This window comes from Dermochelys coriacea, chromosome 8 (assembly GCF_009764565.3).
Source record: "Dermochelys coriacea isolate rDerCor1 chromosome 8, rDerCor1.pri.v4, whole genome shotgun sequence".
NCBI lineage: Eukaryota > Metazoa > Chordata > Testudines > Dermochelyidae > Dermochelys > Dermochelys coriacea.
Window position 1 is genome coordinate 18,898,368 of NC_050075.1, and position 19,737 is coordinate 18,918,104.

General features: G+C 41.1%; 1 protein-coding gene across 1 annotated transcript; it reads left to right on the forward strand.

Moving 5' to 3' along the window:
* The first annotated feature begins 1,325 nt into the window (after positions 1 to 1,325).
* Positions 1,326 to 19,166, forward strand: LOC119860604. Its single transcript, XM_043490657.1, has 12 exons — positions 1,326 to 1,436; positions 2,131 to 2,355; positions 3,160 to 3,300; positions 4,957 to 5,120; positions 6,778 to 6,878; positions 8,267 to 8,382; positions 11,787 to 11,996; positions 12,353 to 12,496; positions 13,430 to 13,587; positions 14,879 to 14,988; positions 16,261 to 16,370; positions 17,304 to 19,166. The coding sequence occupies exons 2-12, from the start codon at positions 2,262 to 2,264 to the stop codon at positions 17,459 to 17,461; spliced, it is 1,506 nt and encodes a 501-aa protein (XP_043346592.1). The 5' UTR covers positions 1,326 to 1,436; positions 2,131 to 2,261; the 3' UTR covers positions 17,462 to 19,166.
* Positions 19,167 to 19,737: the final 571 nt, after the last annotated feature.

A 19,737-nucleotide genomic window follows, 5' to 3' on the forward strand; every position in this document is an offset into this window, starting at 1 on the left:
TTAGAACACCAAAGTCTAATAGAATTTCTACTAAGGACCTTTACTCTCAGCAAATCACATCCTGTGTACAATATGAGAGATCTGTGATCTGCTATTTTAGTCAAACTTCTGTAATTGTGGATGATGGATGGTGGACTTCTGGCAAGTCAACAAGACAACCCTCAGTTGGGTAAAACTCGGATGCACATGATCTGTCAGGAAAGATATTCCTCGGGTCACAGAAATGTTTAATATGTATTTCAGTCAAAGTTTGTGTATGTGCATTACATTTAATTATATTTCAAATGCAAAATGTACTTGGATAGACTTTCTGTTAAGGGGTGGCTCTAGGAGTTTTGCTGTCTTAAGCAAACTGGCAGATGCCCATCTCCTACCAACTTGCAGCCTTCCAGACAAAGAATTACTGGACTTATTCCTGCCCTGGTTTTTGGCATCCTAAAGTGAGTCCGGTTCTTTCTGGTAGAGCCATTCCTGCTTCTGGCAGCTCTGTCATTCATAGCGTTAATTTCATAGAGTGCATTGCTTCTTTGCTGATACAATAAAAACATATGGCAAAGGAGGAAACAAAAAATCAGCCTAGAAAAGCAGATTCGTATCTGGAAATGTTAAAAATCTTTTGAGCCCAACTCTGCCCTCAGACATATGCACAGACCGGATAGTAGGATTGGGCTGTACATATATCATATAGAGAAATGTGTTAAACAACATTTGGGGCCAAATTGTGACTCTCCCCTCCTTACTAACACTGATGAGCAGCTACTCACAGGAGTAGCCCATTTGACTGGGTTTTTTAAAAGCACTGATGGGAGATAGGTGCTACCCTTAATATGAGAGTTCGGTGCCTAACTCCCATAGGAGTTTTTCAAAATCCAGCCAGCCGATTGACCTCATCTGGATTACTCATGTGAGTCTACTCATCAGTGTGAGCAATATGGTTACAAACCAGCCCTTTGTGAAACAAAGGTGAATCAAGGTATCTAACGCTGCAGGTTTCTTCTGACACTAGTGTTTCAGAGCGTTCATCTGAGAACTCTGCAATATGCTAGCATAATAGGGCAAGAGAAAAGATGGAGCATGGTAATGTTTTAAGGGCACATTTATTACTGAAAACCCTTGGCTAAACTGAAGAGACTGCAATGTATTCTGTAGAAACAAACTCCCCATGTAACTGGGATGGGAATGCAAAGTCATGACTTTAGCAATAGCAGCACAGAGGAAACGGGAAGCCTAAACCTGGCTATGGTGCTTTTAAGGATAAAGTGTAGACTGGTGGGAAAACCTTGTAACCTTGTATACTTTTGTTTCCTTGAGGTTGTCTGTAAGCAAGTGGGCCATAGGTGCTAAGTGCTGTGTGCAGCTTAATGCTCCAGAAGGCTCTTTGACAGCTGTCAGCTGCTTTTGGAAAGCCCTGTGGATTTGCAAGAGAAAAGAAGAAGGTAATCTGTGTGTGTGTGTGTGTGTGTGTGTATTTTCAGTTGGCTTACATTAGAAATGAACAAGGCTTCTCAGTACTTGTCTGCATTACAAGATTTAATCGTGTTAGAACATGACTGTGAGTTGTCGAATTACATGATGCTAGGATGGGACAGCCATTGCATGTCGAACACAGGGACTACAGTTAATGCTGGCCCTTGCATTGGGCATGTAGGTGGGAAAGAAGGCATCTCTCTTCTGCTTGTGCATGAACATGAGGGCCAAGAGCAATCTACCCTGAACTGTTGTCACTATCAAAGATCTCACTATTCCTGATAGCTACAGTTTCAAAGAAGATCATACAGAACACACAGGGGAATCCGTTCACTTACATTATTTTAAGCTACAGTCAAATTTTGTTCTCGGTTACACTGTTATAAATCAGCTGACGTCAGTGGAGTTATTCTGGATTTATACCATTGTAACTAAGAGCAGAAATAGTGTTTAATGCCATTGAAGTTAGGAGTCATTCCCGGTTTAGAGTCAAAATGATCTTTGCTCCAAGTGGCATGTCAACATATTAACCCTGTTGTGATTTCGTTTTTAGGCTTCCAGCTGACATATGTGGACTTTCTATCTTCTTTTAAAAAATTAAATAAGAAAGATTGTTTTAAAAAAAAAAGTCCCTGTTCCAAACACACAATGTTTATCTTCTAGGAATTGTGGATTTCCAGGAGTTCCAAGGCTATTACCTGGCTGGCACTTACATATCAAATTCCACACAGCAGTCATTATGGGAAGCCCTACAGCTCTGTAGATTTCAACGAAGCATTTGCAATGGAGTTGGGATGATCAAAGGAGAGTACAGAACTATATTTGCAACCCGAATTCTACTCATCATTGGAGCCCTTGGAGATAAAAGCACCGCATATTTGAAATCACGTATGCCAGAGTACTGAAGCATTTCCCTTGTGGGTGATGTACATTAACTGTGTACATCCGATGAAGTGAGCTGTAGCTCACGAAAGCTTATGCTCAAATAAATTTGTTAGTCTCTAAGGTGCCACAAGTACTCCTTTTCTTTTTTGCGAATACAGACTAACACGGCTGCTACTCTGAAACCTATTAACTGTGTGCTCCTTCTCAGATCTCAGGAGAGCTTCTTTTTGCAAGAGCCCTCTTGGGACCACAGTATTGGAAGTGAATAATTTGGCTGCAAATGTTTAGCTTGCCCTGAGAAGAGTTACCCAGCCCATGTCACTAGACCAGGGGTTCTCAAACTTCATAGCACTGCGACCCCCTTCTGACAAAAAAAATTACTGCTTGACCCTGGGAGCGGTGGGGAGGAGGGACTGAAGCCTGAGCCTGCTTGAGCTCCGTTACCCTGGGTGTGTGTCCGGGGGAAGCGAAGCCTGAAGCCTCAGGTTTAGTGTTACCCTATTAGATAGGGAATTGCATACCCTGAGATATGAAATAAATAGCCTGGAAAGAACTATTCTGGGTACATACTGAGTGAGGTACTCTTGGCCTCTGTATCCTGTCTCTTCTGTTTATTATTGCAGTGAGCTGTAGGACTTTTACACTGGATTCCCTTATGTACTATGCCATGGTTTCAATGATAATGTGTGTCCTTTTCATGTAAATAAAGTCTGTGCACGTTTTCATGGTTGAGGCACTAATTGGTTTGATTTAGATTCTTGTCTCCATAGTAATTTCTAAGTCTCTTTTTGCTGTCTATTTTTGCAGCTTGTGCCCCAGGGCACTATGGTCCTGAATGCCTGGGCAGTTGCACTTGCAGTAGAATTGAAAACTGCAGCCCCTTCACTGGAGAATGTGCAGAGAATTTACAGTGTTCTCAGGAATACGTGGCACAGCAATGCCAAAAAGGTACGTGATACACAACCCATCACAGTGGAGAAAGGAAAGCAGCTGGCAAAGAGAGTAACTGAGCTTATTGATTTTACTCGCACTCCCATCAGAAGACATAGCAGAAAATTCCTTGGCTTCACTATTGTTTTGGTTATCAGCATGTTGGCCATGTATGCCATTAAATGTAGTCTGCTCAGCTATCCCCATAATATTTGTGATTCCCTAAGACTATTAATCATTGTGCCAGCCATTGAGTAATTTTGCAGTTTCTGTTAGAGAAAGCAGCAGACAAACCCAGGAGAAAATGTGTCTAAAACCTTCTTTCATTCCTGGGTTTCATGCCTCACTGTGCACCAAGACTTGCTCTGATTGGCAGTGTTCTAACCCATGTGAATGGTATATAAACAACATAGCAATTGAATGTCATGTGACATTTCAACTTGTGTCCTTGGCTTCAATGTGTTCTGAATAGTAATCCTTTGTACTTCTGTGCAGCCTCTCATCAGAGGGTCTGAAAACACTTTATGCTCATCAATTAACCCTAACCATGTCTATGCGATAAGTATTAATATTCTTATGTTATACAACGGGAAACAGAAGCATGCAGAGGTTGAGAGAGATAAGGTTGGTGTCTCACAAAGAAGCAGTGGTAAAGCCAGGAATAGCATCCAGACCATAGCTCTAACCACTAGATGGTACTAATTCCTTCTCTTTTTGTACTGTACTTTTGCAATACATAGCAATATACAGTAAAAGCTATGTTACTTGGCACTTTACCAACCAGAAAGCTCTAGAAATCGGCATTTCTGATATCTCCCAATACAAATCTTCAATCTAGTAACCAGGACTGTTGCTGAAGCTAACCAGAATCGATGCCGAAGCTATTTGGAACCCGAGTATTTCCGAGAGTAGTCAGACTACGCTCGAGTTAGTCTAGAAGAGCCGAATGCTGTTCTTTCTGTTTGTATCCGCCACTGTGATCGGTTGGTTTATTGCTCAGTGTATTGTCCTGTGTTTATCGTAAAGTATCAATGCCATCCTACCATTATGGCATCCAAAATACCAGCGAAAAGCAAAGGAGAGAAGCATAAGAGAGTTGTGTTGACATTAAAACAGAAAATAGATATTTGTACACGTTTTGAAAAGGGCGAGAATAGGAATGTTTAGTCATTTTATTGTATTCTAATTCTTTGAAAATTGGTAATCCATTGGTAAGTATAACTCTTAGTTAACCAGAATTTTTGACTAACCAGCACCTCTCATTGTCCCAACAAATCTTTTACTGTAATGTGAAAATATTGGTTCACTGAAAGCTGTACTCGTTTCAGTGAATTGATGTTTGTCAAAGGGATAGTCACTTTATAGGCAACTTCCAGTCTTGAGAGATCACCCCACAGCATTCCCAAATACAGTGCCTGAATGAAAGTCCATTTGAAGCCAATGGAAAGACTTGCATTAAACTTTGTGAGTTTGGGAATAGGCATGTAGTGAGAACATTTAAGCTTTTATACGAAGAAGCAGTTAATTTCATTGGATTCAGTAATGATCACTAAAGCCAGGTTTCACTGTGTTGAATAATGGCACTTCTTTAACAAAGATCTGGGCTACTGTTTCCAAAAGTGAGAGTTTGAGTGTTCTGGTTGTTTAAAATGCCTCTGTTTGTTTGTTTCTCAGGAGTGATCAATATGAAATGCCCAGAGGATCCTGGATGGTGGTACTGGAATGGCAGCTGTTATTATATGGAAGAGACTAATAGTTTGACCTGGCTGGAAGCTCAGAATTACTGCACTGCCTATAATGGCACTGACCTACTATTGCTGGATAGTGCAGAAGAAAAGGTAAAGTGTTTCAGTTTATGCGTTGTTGAAAAGGGGGTTATTGATGGACAAATGTCACCTTGCAACTTCAGAGAGCTGCTCCTTATTTGTCTTCAAAGTTATCGATGCCTGGTTTACAGGGATAGCCAGGTTTCCATAGCTGTTAACACAGCAGATGTAATTTAGTCTAGCTCCATTAGAGCCAGAGCTGCCAACTGAGCTGTATTCTGCAAGTCGAGCTTCAGTGAATCAGTCTTTATTGATGATCAAATATTGTCACCATTTCATGTTGGGTTCTCTGCAGGAGCGAAATATTACTGTTTGGTGAATTTCAGAAAAGGGCTTTGTGCATTGAAATATAAGAAAAAATCCAACTTTGCTAAGGGGGATCCAAACATTGATGTTCTTTTGAACGTATCTGTGAAAAGTGAGGTTTCTCAGTTTTAACTCCAAAACAGTTTTACAAAACACAGCGACAACACTTATCATGCCTGAAAGGATGATTCCTCCCTGTTACACCTTGTGTGCTGCCCGGTGCCTGGCTGGAATATAAGTAGTGACTGGGCTTTAGAGTTTGGCCTGACTGCACATACCAGTCTGTTATGGCAGGGCCATAAAGCAGCAAATGGCTTTTTTAACACTGCATCTACTGGTGGAAAGACACTGAGCCAGGTCTCACTTAAGTAGTTTTACACCATGCACATCATTACAGTTACTCCTGACTTACAACAGTGTAATACACAGAAACCAGTCAATACACACACTCTGTTTGAGACCCAATGCTACAGGTTCAAGCATTAGGTCAGGTGTGTATATCCAGGCCAGTTACATAGCCTTATGGGGCAAGCTAATAAAAAAATCTGACTCTTACCATCCCAGTGTCCTGCACTCCCCTGGCTCTGACCATCACAGCATGAGCACATCAGCTAATAGCTGTATAAAAGAGGGTGCTGGACTGTGCTGGCAGTGGCTACAGCACAGTTCTGGAATACACCTAGAAAATGTTTCTGTCGTATGTTGTAAGAGTAAAATCTCCTCACAGTATCACTCACTCTCCCACCCTTGGATTCTCGTAACTCTTTTATCCAGGCTGTTTGTGTTGCAGACAGCAAACTCCTGAATCATCCGTTCCCAGTATTCTACATCCGTGGTCTAATTGCCAGTGTCATACTTCTCGGCTATAAAACACATTATTGTGCAGCATATGCAAAAAGCGCATCATAAACCAAGCATGGTGTAAAACGGGTTCAGTATGAAAAGATGAGTGAATGACTTGTGTACACCCTTCTCAGTTTGCCTAAAAAAATCTTTTAACCAGCTGCTGTTGTAAATTGTACTAAAGTGGTGATGTCATTGCTGTCCTATCACCTCTTTGTGGTACCCTCCCCTTTTCTGCAAAGTCTTTTTCGCTACAGGAGTGTTCAGTGTATTGCACAGATAAGAGCTGTTTGCCAGATTCAGATCTCAATTTGACTTGGTTTTGAATCTCTCTCAAAAGTCAGGAGCTGTTCGGGTGGTTTGAATAATTGGATACCAATACTAGTACCAGGACAAATGTTTACGACTGGAAATCCTACCCTAGGATCCATCAAATAAACCTCTGCCATTTACCTGTCAATGGGCATGTCCTTCTTTGTATACTTTAGTTCTCTAACATAAGTGTGCTTCTAACTTGCAGGCCTGGGTAACCTCTGTGTTACAGAAACCTGTTTGGATTTTCTCGTTGGGTGCCTCACAAAGCGATGCAAAGAAATCAAGCAGGAAGAATCAACGTGTTATGTAAGGCGATCTTGCTGATTTCATAAAAATGGGGTTTAAACAGACTACACATCTAATGGGGTTTTTAAAACACTTTTCACCCCAAGGGTCAGATCCTCAGCTGATGTAAATTGTCGTAACTCCATTGACTTAAATGAAACTATGCCAGTTTACACCATCTGGGGATTGCAGGGTGGTTTGCAAAGACATATATGCCATTTAGGCTCCTGACCACCAATGACTTTCAGTGGGAGTTGGTTGCCAAAAGCCATTTGTGACTTTGGAAATCGCCCTCTGTCCAGAAATTTCTACTGGCTTCTTTGTGAAGTGGTTTTCTGCACATGTCCCTTATGAGTGCTGTTCCTCCCTTCATCCACAGAATAGGCCCAGCAGCGGCAGCAGCAGGGACCATGGAGGGACCATCTTTAGATGTAAGAGATAATGTACTTTCCATGATAATTCAGGACCAGGAGCCTTCCTTCCACACGGGGGCCAATTACAATTGCCATCCCTGTGCTTAGGGACCATGGCTTCATTGGGTACCATACTCTTGCCCCCTTTCCCCTTCCTGCACCGCCTCTTGAAGCATTCTGCACCATCTCTCCACCTGAAATATGGGGAGCTCCCTCTGGGGCAGGACAACTCCAGACAACTTGGGCCACAGTGTCTCTTTTTTCTCTCCGCTGAGGCTACCAGGAATGGCAGGTTGTAAGGATGTATTTGTGTGACATGGATCATTGTCCACCACTGATAGCCACCTCCACTGGAAATCAGCTTCACAATATGGAAACTGCCTCTAGCCTTGATCTTGGATCTTTGCCTGCTTATTTATATGAGGAGTCCATAGCCATCACAGCTTTCATATTGGCTTTGTGTCTTGGTTAAGACTCTGCTTTCTGGATCCCAAAATGTATATGGAGTTTGGTATCTAGAGAGTGGTTTGGAGGCTAAGGGCTAAGCTAGAGGGAGCTGCAAAAGTGGGTCTAGTATGACAGAGTGAAAAGGATAAGGGGTATAGGAACATCCTGGGGGAAATGTGCTTGGAGTCATTGGGAAGTAAGTAAGATATCTTGGAAACTGAAATAAGAAGAAAAAACATTGCGTGAATATCACTCAGGAGAGAGAAGTGGAAGGCTAAAAAGGCCTATAGAGGATACACATGGCTAAGGCAGGACTCTGAATCCTGTATGAGTGCATAAAACGGACATATGGGCCCTACTTGCTGCTTTGAGCACTCAAATGACAGACTGAAAATTTAGCTTGCATGGATTTGTTATGAGTCTTTTCATGAGGTTTAATATAACTACAGTGTTTCTGAAATCATTTATTTTTCTTAGAGCCAAAACCCTGGTTCTCTTTCATCTGATGTGATGTTTAACATCCAGTACTGTGTGCTTTTGATTGTTCAGGGTAAGCCCCACCAAGAGTACTGCTCCAGACAGTTGTGATCAGCTGAATGCGAATGGGAGCTTGAACCAAATTAACTGTTCTTCTCTGGCTTTCTGGGTTTGTGAAAGAAGGGAAGGTAAGAGAGAATTCCGTGGGATAACCGTTCGGGAGGTGTTCATCTTACTCTTCCAGGACAAAAAGCCCTGGCTGAACTGACTGTTGCTATACCATATATACTGTAGGTTCACATCTGTGTATGGCAAATATATAGGGCCTGATTCTGCCATTTACAAAGGTTGATATGATCACAGAGTAGGTACTTGGCACTGTCAGTAAGGGTGACAGAATTGGGCCAAAAGTGAAATTGATGAGTTTAGCTACCGTGTATAAAACGTGCCTGCGGCCATAGACAGCTAGTGCTGTGAACTGCACAGCCCTTACAAGCTAAGCAGTGTCATCCTGAGTCAGTTCTGAAGATGGGAAATCTCTTTACAGCAATAAAACCAAAAGTCAAGGACATGGAATTGGTGACTCAGTATGAACAGCCTTCTCGAGAAGGGCCACATTGCACATTTTATGCTCAGTCCTGATGCATAGCTGCACTGCCACCAGAAGATCCCTGGGAAGCAGTGTTCTGCACAGAAGCAGTTCTTTCCAGGGCTCCCTGTCCGTGCCAGTGGAGGAGGAGAAATGTACTACAGTCCTTTTCAGGGTGCAGCTAACTCCCTCCTCCCCCCATGCAATCAGACAGCTCCCCAGAGCACTGAAAGCTAAGACCTGGGTAGCCCTAACTCAAACCACTAAACAGTAGTGGTGGATATCCTTACTCCTCCACGTGACTGTGTGGATCTAGTCACAATTAGAGTTGAGAAAATAATTAATAACATTGGTTTGATGGCTCAACTGAAATCAAATTCAGGTAATTTTGGACTGAAACTAAGTGTGATTTCTTCTTTAAGTAGTGTCCCTGTGATTGCTCCATGTTAGGTGTCGGTGCGTCCCTGTGCCAGAGATCAGAGATTTTAGGTAGCAGTACTTGGTCGGGGCGTGCGCGTGCAGAGCAGCTGACTCGCGGTGTCATTGGTGCCTCTTGTAGCGTGTGCAGCCTGACCCCTCCACTCCTTCTCTACGTCCTTGCTGCAGCCACAGCTCAGTGGCCATGTTGCCTCTTCGAACAGGTCTCGAAAAGAAAACCGTTTACATCGTAATTTTAGCGGAGACAGTTTGATTAGACTCTACTTAGCCAGTTTTTTTTTAAAAAAAGTTTTTTTTTCTTTCCCTTCAATTTTAGTTTCTTAGATTAGCAGTAGAAGTAGAGTTTTCTTTTAACCAATTTCTACATTTTTCTTCACATTTCCCGTCCCAGTTGCTGGAAAAATCATTGGACGCAATGCCGGACTCACCTGGGTTTAAGAGATGTGACTTTTTTTTTCTGCCATTTTTTTCAGATGAAACTATTCACAAAATTCAACTTAAATGTGCAACTTGTTTCAGGGTCCTGAAAAATGCATTTTTCTTTGCTGAATTTCTGTTTCGCCAAAAAAATATCGCCCAGTTCAAGTCACAATCTAACACTAGGTTGGTACCAAAGCCTAGTACTAAGTGATACTAGGCTTCTGAAGATGTCATGAACTCCAGCTAGGGGTCAGGCTTTTAGCCAACTCTTCCTATTCAGAATTGTCAAGCAGCATCTGATTTTCAGCTCTTATCTGCACACACAAAACAGAAAAGCAAAGATCATGCTCTGGTAATTATATTTTAGGGCCATTTCTTACACAAAAGCCTCTGAACTTGAAGTGTTGGATTCAAGGAAATGTCAGTCTTGTTTAAGTCAGCCCCTGACTGACTTTATTTTACAGATCTTGCCACATTTAAATGAGAATGCTGAGCCTGCAGCAAACAAGAGGCTAATAGCATCCGTTTGTATTAAATTTAATAGTCTCACATTTGATTTATTTACCAAAAGGAGAAACATGACAGCAGTCTAGGAGAATTTAATGCATCCAGTCCTATGAACATGAACTAGACAGACAAGGTCACTTCAGTCTGGAATTTAAGTTGTTAAAGGGAATGATGCCAAAGAATCTGGGGTTTTTTCCCAAGGTAGAAGTGTAAAAAGTCAACAGGTGTGGCTGGCTTTGAAAAATGGTTTGCAGTGATTGCCTGTGATCCAGCAAACAAGCTGCATCTAATTATAAAACACCATTTCAGAGTGTTGTGCTTTGCACTGCTCAGGAAGACCACTATAGTTCAGCAGGTCTCTGAGCTGATGGAGGAGCATGTTACATTGACTATGTAATTTGAAATGTTCAAAATTTCTACCCATTTTTGAGCAACATTGTTTCTATTTCAAAAACATGCAAAACAGTTTGGTTTTTGCAGCTAAATTTTTGGTTTTGTGAACACAAGAAATGTGGGGGTGGGAATGGGGGCATGGAAATTGAAATTGCAGAATAGCTTATTTAAAAAAATTGTTCAGGGGTTTTTTGTATAGTCCTACCAATGAATTGCACTTAATTGAATTGTACTGTTACCTGTGCCCCTGTCTTCCTTTCTTCAAGGTGCATATGTTAACACTGCCCTCTACTAGATAGAATGGCAGACCTGCTTGATTTGTGTTGATCACATTGTTAAACACTATCACACAACCACAGCACTGTGTACATGTGAAATTGTGTGGCAATCTTGGGGTAATCATTTATTTTATTGCAAGTGTGACTGTTTCTAAGGTTATTATTGGTGGAATATTATCCTGGTTCCTATGTGGACATAAGCTCTGAGGGGCTGAAATTTTTTATGAATTGACTGTTCATTGGTGTGAAAGCTGGATACATATATGGAAATAACACAGATCAGTAATGTGTGTGTTCTTGGTTCCCGGATTTTCAGCTGACCCGTCAGATCACCCAGTGTGTCACTCTCATTCTTTTCCATATGTTTATGTTGCCATTAAGATATTTGTTACAAAAAAACGAGAAATGAGAGCAGGAATTGGTGTCAAATAGTACTCTAAGTCTCAGGTTTGAAACCCCTAGACTCCTAGGAACCACAAGTTTGAATCCCAGCAAGCTTGGCTCAACCCTTCATCCTTCTCAGGTAGGAAAATGGAGATCTATGGGTTTACTGCAGGGGTAGTCAATTATTTCTTGTCAAGGTCCAAATTTCTTGGTCAAGGTATAGTCAAGGTCCAGACTTCAGAGAAAATAAATAAATAATAATAATAATAATAATGAGAAGTAAGTAGAAAGATTTTGGGGTCTGTTCAAAAGCGTATGGTAGTCCAGATTTGGCTCACTGTCCTGCTATTGACTACCCCTGGTTTACTGAGTGCCAGTTTTTTTAGATGAAGTATTTAAAGCAAAGGTCCTGTCTGATGTGCAATGACATGAAGGGCTGCACTTTCCATGTGCAGAATGTGAGTGCTATTGCTTGCTGTTCCTCAGCACCCCCACCTTGCACAGTGAAGGAAAGTGTAGTACAGGGACTGGATCTGTAAAATGCAAAGAGAAAGTTATGGATGCTTTTCTAAAAATCTTTCAGGTGACAGCATGTTTTGGAAATACTCCAGAAGGCTGCTCACTAAGCCTTTAGGGGGAGATACATATTCATCCTTGGAGTTTGCTCTGTCAGCCTGTATTTTAAAAGAAGATTGCTCTGGAGTCACCTACTGGGGAAAGCGTTATATACCAGTCAGTGGTAAAGAACTGATCTTCAGCAAAAACGGACAGGATGCTGTGTACCTGAGGAGTGGTAATTGTCGTCTTGTTTGTGCTATATATTAAGAAAAGGATAATGCTGTAGCATTGTAAATTTATGCATAGAAAAGGAAATGAAGGCATTGCTGATTACTTTTTAGTTGTTTGTTTTTTTATGTGTTCCTTGGAAGTTTGAAACTGAAATGGAAAAAAATAAAATAATCCGTATAAAGCACGTTGACAGTATAAGTTTAAAGTTTAATATATCAAGCAAGTTTACTGTATTGTATTTCAAGGTAACCTGGCATTTTGTCTTTATTTTTCTTTTAAAAAAACAATTTAAATTATCAAGATATGTCAAAAATGGAAGCTAAATTTTGAGATGTGGGGTTTTTTTTAAATTACTTTCAGCTTGCAGCAAAGGACATTATGGTGCCTATTGTCAAAAGAAATGCCCCACCTGTTTCAATCATACCGTGTGCAATAGACTCACAGGGCTGTGTGATGGTACAGTGACATGTCAAGAAAGGAAAAAATTAGAACTCTGTGAATACCGTAAGTACTGCAGCTGAGGAAAAATCAGGCTTTTTTCCTGCAGAAGTTGGACTTTTTGATGTGGACGTTATATGAATGGGTCCTGTTGATATCGAGAGAGTCTGTTTGGTGAAGTCCATTTAGAGGGATTTGGGTGTTTATGATTGGTGTGTGGATGGGTGTGGGGAATGGTGTTCAGACTCCTATTGATGTGAATGAGTTTTGGATCAGACCCTTATTGGCTCTGACTCAAGAAAGCATATCTATTTGGGAAATCATATAAGTATGTTAATGAGAGTTAAGCACATGCTTACAGTTAATGTTATGTGTTTGGTTAGGTGCTTTTCTGAATAGTGATGGACTGAAGCACGTGCCTCAGTGCTTTCTTCAATGTAGACCATTTTCAATAAAAATATTGCATGTCTAATTTTTGTTAGGTTTCAGAGTAGCAGCCGTGTTAGTCTGTATCCGCAAAAAGAAACTGAGTACTTGTGGCACCTTAGAGACTAACAAATTTATTTGAGCATAAGCTTTTGTGAGCTACAGCTCACTTCATCTTGCATGGATCCAATGGGCTACTAAAATAGACTTTGTCCTGTATTATAACAGGTTTCAGAGTAGCAGTCATGTTAGTCTGTATTCGCAAAAAAGAAAAGGAGTACTTGTGGCACCGTAGAGACTAACAAATTTATTTGAGCATAAGCTCTGATGAAGTGAGCTGTAGCTCACGAAAGCTTATGCTCAAATTTGTTAGTCTCTAACGTGCCACAAGTACTCCTTTTCTTTTGTCTTGTATTATGGTATACTACATGCACATAACATACTACAGTTATATAGGAAATCACGTGCAATATTTCTTAAAGTTGCAAACAACTATATAATATCTTTGCCTGCCTAATAGGGCATAGTATGTGTTGCACACCTTTAATTTGTATGTCTGCATGTTTCAAAAAGGCCTTACAAGCAAGTTCTGTTTTGCCTCTTGGAAGTACTGGAATGGAAATTGTTACTATGTTCCTCCATATGGGATGCTGAATAAGAGCAAAGCAGAGTTCATGTGCAGTCGGTTCCAAGGGGCACAACTGATCAAATTAAACAATACGGAAGAACAGGTCAGTCATATGAGTCATCAGATTGTTAATAGTTAATGAAGAAGTGCTGTTGAGGTTTTTGCTAGTCTTTAAATTTGTATTGTTTTGCATTCCATTGTGTCTGAAATGTTGAAATAATATTAATCTCAACTTATTGGATCCCTTTTATCTTCTTAAAAGAAAAACTAATCAATGTTTTTATATATTTTATGGATCACATGCCAACATGATCCTCATTCTTTCACTCATTCATTTGTGTGCCAACATCAGCTTCCATTTCTTTTTCACTTAAGGGAGCACCCCCATCCATAGTTCGGTGATGGCAGGATTTCTGGAGATAGGGTTTGTTAGTTATCTCGTAATCCATCAGCCAACTGGCTGGATATGAAGTAACAGAACACAAACTGTACTTAAATTGTAAGCTTTCTGGGACAGAGACCATCTTCTTGTTCTGTTTGGACAGTGCCTAAGCACAGTGGAGTCCTACTTCATGACTGGGTCTCCTACATGCTAACATAATATAAATAATAATAATAATAAATACTGAGCTAAAGCTAGAGGTCCTTATTCAGGTAAAGTCCCACTTGATGTCAGTGGGAGTTTTGCCTGAGTAGGGACTGAATAAAAACTAAACAAGGATCTCAAGATTTAGCTATGTAGGTCCTACATCAGGAGTGGTTATTTTTTAATTTGTCTTCAATTTCTCAACAATTGAATCGTGGATTTTTGCAAAAGTTCATCCCTGGAGCTAGAACCAAGTCAGGGAGAGCAGAAGACATCATGAAGTCCTCTAGAAACCTCACCATGCAGTTATCTGGCAGTGGTTAGATGATACTATGGGGATGGGCACTATAGACAGAGAAGTTAGATAGTGCTGGGATCTGGAGAACATTCGTACCCAACTAGAGCTATTATAACGTAAATCAAAATTGGGCCTCAACTGCTTGACAGCACCCTTTTAACAATAGCTATCAGGTATAATACTTCATTATGTACTTGTAACTAATGTTTACTTTTGTCACTGGTGAACTGTTACACAAAGTTAAACCTATTCCCATTTAAAACCAATAGCAAAACTCTACTTGATTTCAATAGGAGCAGAATTGGGTCCTTAATATGTTAAGCTAGTTCTCAATACCAGTTAAAAAGAGAATCCAAGAGTAATGGGCCAAATCCTCAGCTGGAAATATGTCCACATATATACCATTCATCCAAAGAAATGAGGCTGTGCTTGATGGTTACTGATTGCATTTATGTATGTATTTTAGCCACAGTGTATGTCCCCAACACTGCTTCTGCTAATTCTTTGCAGAGATGGATAGCTAAAGTCATCACTAGAAAAAGCTGGCTTGGCAGCCTGAGCTATAAACTCCAGTCAAACTCCTGGATCGTGCCTGATGGAGATAGAGCAGTGCCTCATTGGTAAAATAATCAGTTCCCAATTCTCATTTTGTTCACCTTTCCTTTATTTAAGGGTGATAAGATCATGGGAGAGTTTGTCTTGGCCATATTTCAGTTATTTAAATATATTCACCCTATAAAGAGAAATAAATGTCTGCTCTTTGAGGGCTCAGTTGTGCAGTCCTTATGCAGATTGTCCTAAAAATCAGGCTGTGTACTCTGCCCTTCAGTGTAGCTGGCATGAATACATACCTCTCTAAATTAATATTTTGAGGTCCAGGGTATTAGTTTCGTGGCTGCTGGGTCTGTGAGATACTAAGCAATGCATCAAACTGCAACTGTGTTGTTTGGTTTTATTGTTGTGGGTTGAGGAAATACCTTATAAAGGATCCCATCAGGAACACATGGCTGCAGAATGATCTCCCATGATGAGGTGAGATTACTAATTGCCTTTTGACCTGACTAAGTGCACCTTGATTTATTGTGTCTTTTCCAAAAGGCATTGTCGAATATTTTGATCAGAGTAGACTGAAAGTTCTGTGCAAATTGCAGCTATGGTCTAAGGTGCCAGCTGCTTTTGGAAAAGGAAATCCTTCATATTGACAACACTCTGGATGCATTTGTCTTGAGATGGTGACAGTATTTGGCTGGGAAAGGACAGTACGGTAACAAATGAGTGAAACTGATCTCATAGTCTTATTCCAACTGAGGAGCTGACCTGTCTTTTTATATAAGGTGATGGTGGTGGCTATTCTAAGAGCAGTCAGTGAAGAATGATGGGGATTTAATACAGCTGTCTTGTTTTTCACACATGACCTTTGTACTCTGAAATCTTGGGGGACTCTGATTCTCAGAAGGATTTGGAAAAATCATTTTCTGCACTTTCCTGTGCAAGCACAGAAAGTAAAATTTTGAAAGGTATATGAAGCTGATACAAGTGTGAACCTGCGGGCATGATCAAGACCATGACAGCTAATGTATTTAATTAACTAACTAAGGGTGGTCATTGATTTAGATTTCTTTCTAATTGTGTCTATTAAAAGTGCTCTAGGCCTAGTCCATGGGTTAAAAAGTGACAGTGGACACACACACTCCACCCATCTTCCCCCCGAACCTCTTCCCAACACCCCAACCAACTCTACCTCCTTTATCTCTTACCCTTTTCCTCTCCCCCCCCCCCGAGGAGTGGCATGGGAATACAGATGAGATGTGTGTTTGCAGTGACTTTTGCTCATGAATTGGAAATGCAGACTCATGTAAAAGTGAGTTCCATTGCTTTGTTTTGCTTTGCAGGGGTTTCAGAGCAGTTCAAGATTTGTGTGTGCAGATTGAGCCCGTATCTGGAACCTTCATTTCCTTTGCCTGCTCTGAACGGGCTTCGTGGATCTGCAAGGGAGCCCCAGGTGAGAGCACGCCCTGCATACGATTCACAGTGTTTTTAACAGCTCTCCCCATGCTGTGCCGTGTACAGTGACATGTCAGAGGGGTGCCTGAGGTGCAGCTTTCCAAAGCTCCTCTGCTGCTCCACGCCCTGAGCAGGATTCCTCTCCCTCTGCAGGAACTGCCTGCACCCAGCCAGAGTCTTGGGTTGGTATAGAGAGGAGTCCCAATGTGTTTTACAAGACACACCTCTCTACAGTGCAGGTGGAGGTGGGATCACACTTGTGTAGCTGTACCAGCACTAATGTAGGTAGCATGGCTGAAAAGAAGCAGTAGCACAGGCTAGACAAGCCCACTGAGAACCGTGGATATGTTCTAGTGTTGCTAGTCCGTGCTACCACACCTTCCCTGCTATTTTGAGCTTTGCTAGCTAGATTAAAGCTAGTGCAGGTATACCTACTCAAGCCGCATTCACCCCTCTGAGTGCACTTTAGACGTACCTTTTGTGTGCTAGCTCAGCAGCCTAGCATAAATTACACCGACTGCCAACATTCCCAAGAAGCTGGGAGCAGTGAGGTGTAGGGAACCCTTGGCCGCACTTTGTACAATGGAGATGAGCTGTGTAGGACCAGTTACGCTGCTCTTATGCCATCAGAAGCTCCACATATGTTGGGGTGATCCTTGCATGCATGGCCTGCTATGCCAGTTTAGGTAACACCCAAGTGCATCAGCACTTCGGCACAATGCAGCCTCACATCATCCTACAGTCTGGGCCACTAATTTACAAATTCAGGCCCAATCAATGGGGCTAAATTCTGTGCCATCTTAGATCCTGAGTAATGCCATTATAGCCAGTGGGGTTGGCGGGGAGTAAGGGAAACCAGTGCAGAGTTGGTCCAGAACCAGGTCCTAGGTTTAGCATCTTTGCTTTTTTTTTCCCTGTTTTGTTTTGCCAGTTCCTGGAGCGCTGGATTCCACGTATAAGTGGTGGACAACGTTGACCTCGTCCCTTTTAGTTTCAGTTTTTGTAATTGTTTTGAGTGCATTTGTTACGTTTAAAGCTGCCCAGTGGAGAAGACAAGTGTTGGTAGAAAAGACTGATGGGAAAGAGTAGAGAAGTAAAGTGGAGATGGAGATGACACAGCACCCCTTTCAGCAAAGCAGAACGTCCTTAGAACATGACTAGTCAAATACATTTCCTAAACTCATCTTGCATTTCACTCAGTGAAGTTTTCATCAGTGTTATTTCTTTTTTAAGTAGTTAATAAACTCTCAAATAGAAAACATGGCTTTGCTTGTAGATGATTTTACAGCTATTCAGGATTTTTTAAGCTGCAGGAAGAGGTTAATGGACTCTAATACATTCAGCATTTTGCATCATATTATCAAATATTATAAGACCAGATTCAGAGCAGGTGATGTAGCTCCACTGAATTCTTCTCTGTGTGTCTTGGTGCTTCATTTCTCCGGTTTACACAGTTAAGGACTTGGTCCTCGGCATTAAACACACTTGGTCAATGGTACAGTATTTAGTATTTGTGAACCAATTTCTGCTGTCACTTACAGGCATTTACTCAATTATGAACATGGTTGTGAGCAGAATTTGAGCCTTTGTATTACTTATGCAGTATGGATTGAAAGCTGAAGTCCCTTAATCAAGAAGAGCTAATTGATATGAGCGGACGTTTTTCCTGACTAAGGGCTTCAAGACTGTTTTAAATACACTGGAGCCAGTTCCCCTCCCGTTCCAGTTTTATGCAGCTGTAACTCTGGTGCTATTAGTGGAGTTACTTCTGACTACCAGCAGCATGAGAGGAGAATCAGTCCCACTCTGCGTAAGTAACAGAGAGACTGACAAAACCATCAAGAGCCAAAGCAGCAGAGAGGCTGAAATTGATTAATAGTAATAACAGTAGGAAAGTGAGCGCAAACTGTCAGATTTAAGGATATGCTGACCATTATCATAGAAACAAGGTGATAGTGAGGACAAAACCTCATGCTTACATAAGGATATTTTCCTAAGGGATCTCTGTGTTCTGTTGTATAATTACCTATTTAATATTTTGCTGATCTGAACCACAGAGCATGACCAAATTAATATGAATGTGCATAGTGTAAAAAAAAGCTACTGGACATCTGCAGTTTTCACTTCTCAAACATTAATTAAATGAAAAGTCCAAACAAGCCTAAATCCATATTATCAGCTCATTGGTATCCATAGCACTGACAAAATGTCACTCAGCCCACTAGCGTGACTTTGATAGCATCTGTAAATATACTTCTGAGAACACCTAGCACGTATAATGCATAAAGAGTCAAGTTTGGAAGAAGAAGAGTAGGGAAGCATCTACCATTGCCTCTTCCTGCCATGGCTTCCAAAAACAAGTGAAGAGTTTTCTGGTAAAATGCCTGGACAGTAGAGATGTTACATTTGCTTGCATTGAGGACACTGAACAATGGAATATCCTAAGTGAAATCAAAAGGAAAATTCCTAAACTGTAAAGGAAGATGCATAAAACTTTATGGAAAATGGATCTAAAAAAAAAAAGTCCAATCAGAAATACGGGCCAGCATGGGAGTCTGCTCCATGCTGTTCCGAGGAAGAGCATTTGGATGATTATTCACTTTGAAAGTGCAGCTTTCTCATCTTAAAGGGGACATTTATGTGCAAATTTAGAATTGTGCGGAGTACAGTCTAACTAGAGGCCCTTGATCCATGCTACAATCAGCAGGAGATGGGTCAGCACTAAAGCATTGTCTTTTTCATGTCAGTGGGAATATTTAAGTGCCTCTTTTCTAGTCTTCCATTCTCTATTTAAAGACCCAGAAAGAAATCTGCATAGTTTTTCAAAGAGTACAGATTGAGCTGTATAAATGGTGAAAGGAAAGTAGGAAAATGGTAGATTTCCTAGAGTCTAGAAATGTAAAAGTTGTCTTGTCCCCTGCGCCTCTAGTTTCCTTGTAAATGTTAATACAGGATTTCATTTGTGCAGAGCTTTATTTACGTGAGTAGGGTCTGCAAGACTGGGTCCTGGATCAAGTCTGTGAACACAGCAGACTGGCAACCTGGAAGATGAGACTTTCTGGTGAAATCTTGGCCCTTTTGTTGTCAGAGGCAAGCAAAATTTGCAGTGAGTTCACTGGAGCCAGGGTTTCAAAGCTCAGTGTTTTTTTTCCTTGAAATTAATAGACAGCAGTTTTAAAACAAACAAAAGGAAGTATTTTTTCACACAATGCACGGTCAGTCTGTGGAACTCCTTGCTAGAGGCTATTGTGAAGGCCAAGACTATAACAGGGTTCAAAAAAGAACTAGATAAGTTCATGGAGGATAGGTCCATCAATGGCTATTAGTCAGAATGGGCAGGGACGGTTTCCCTAGCTTCTGTGTGC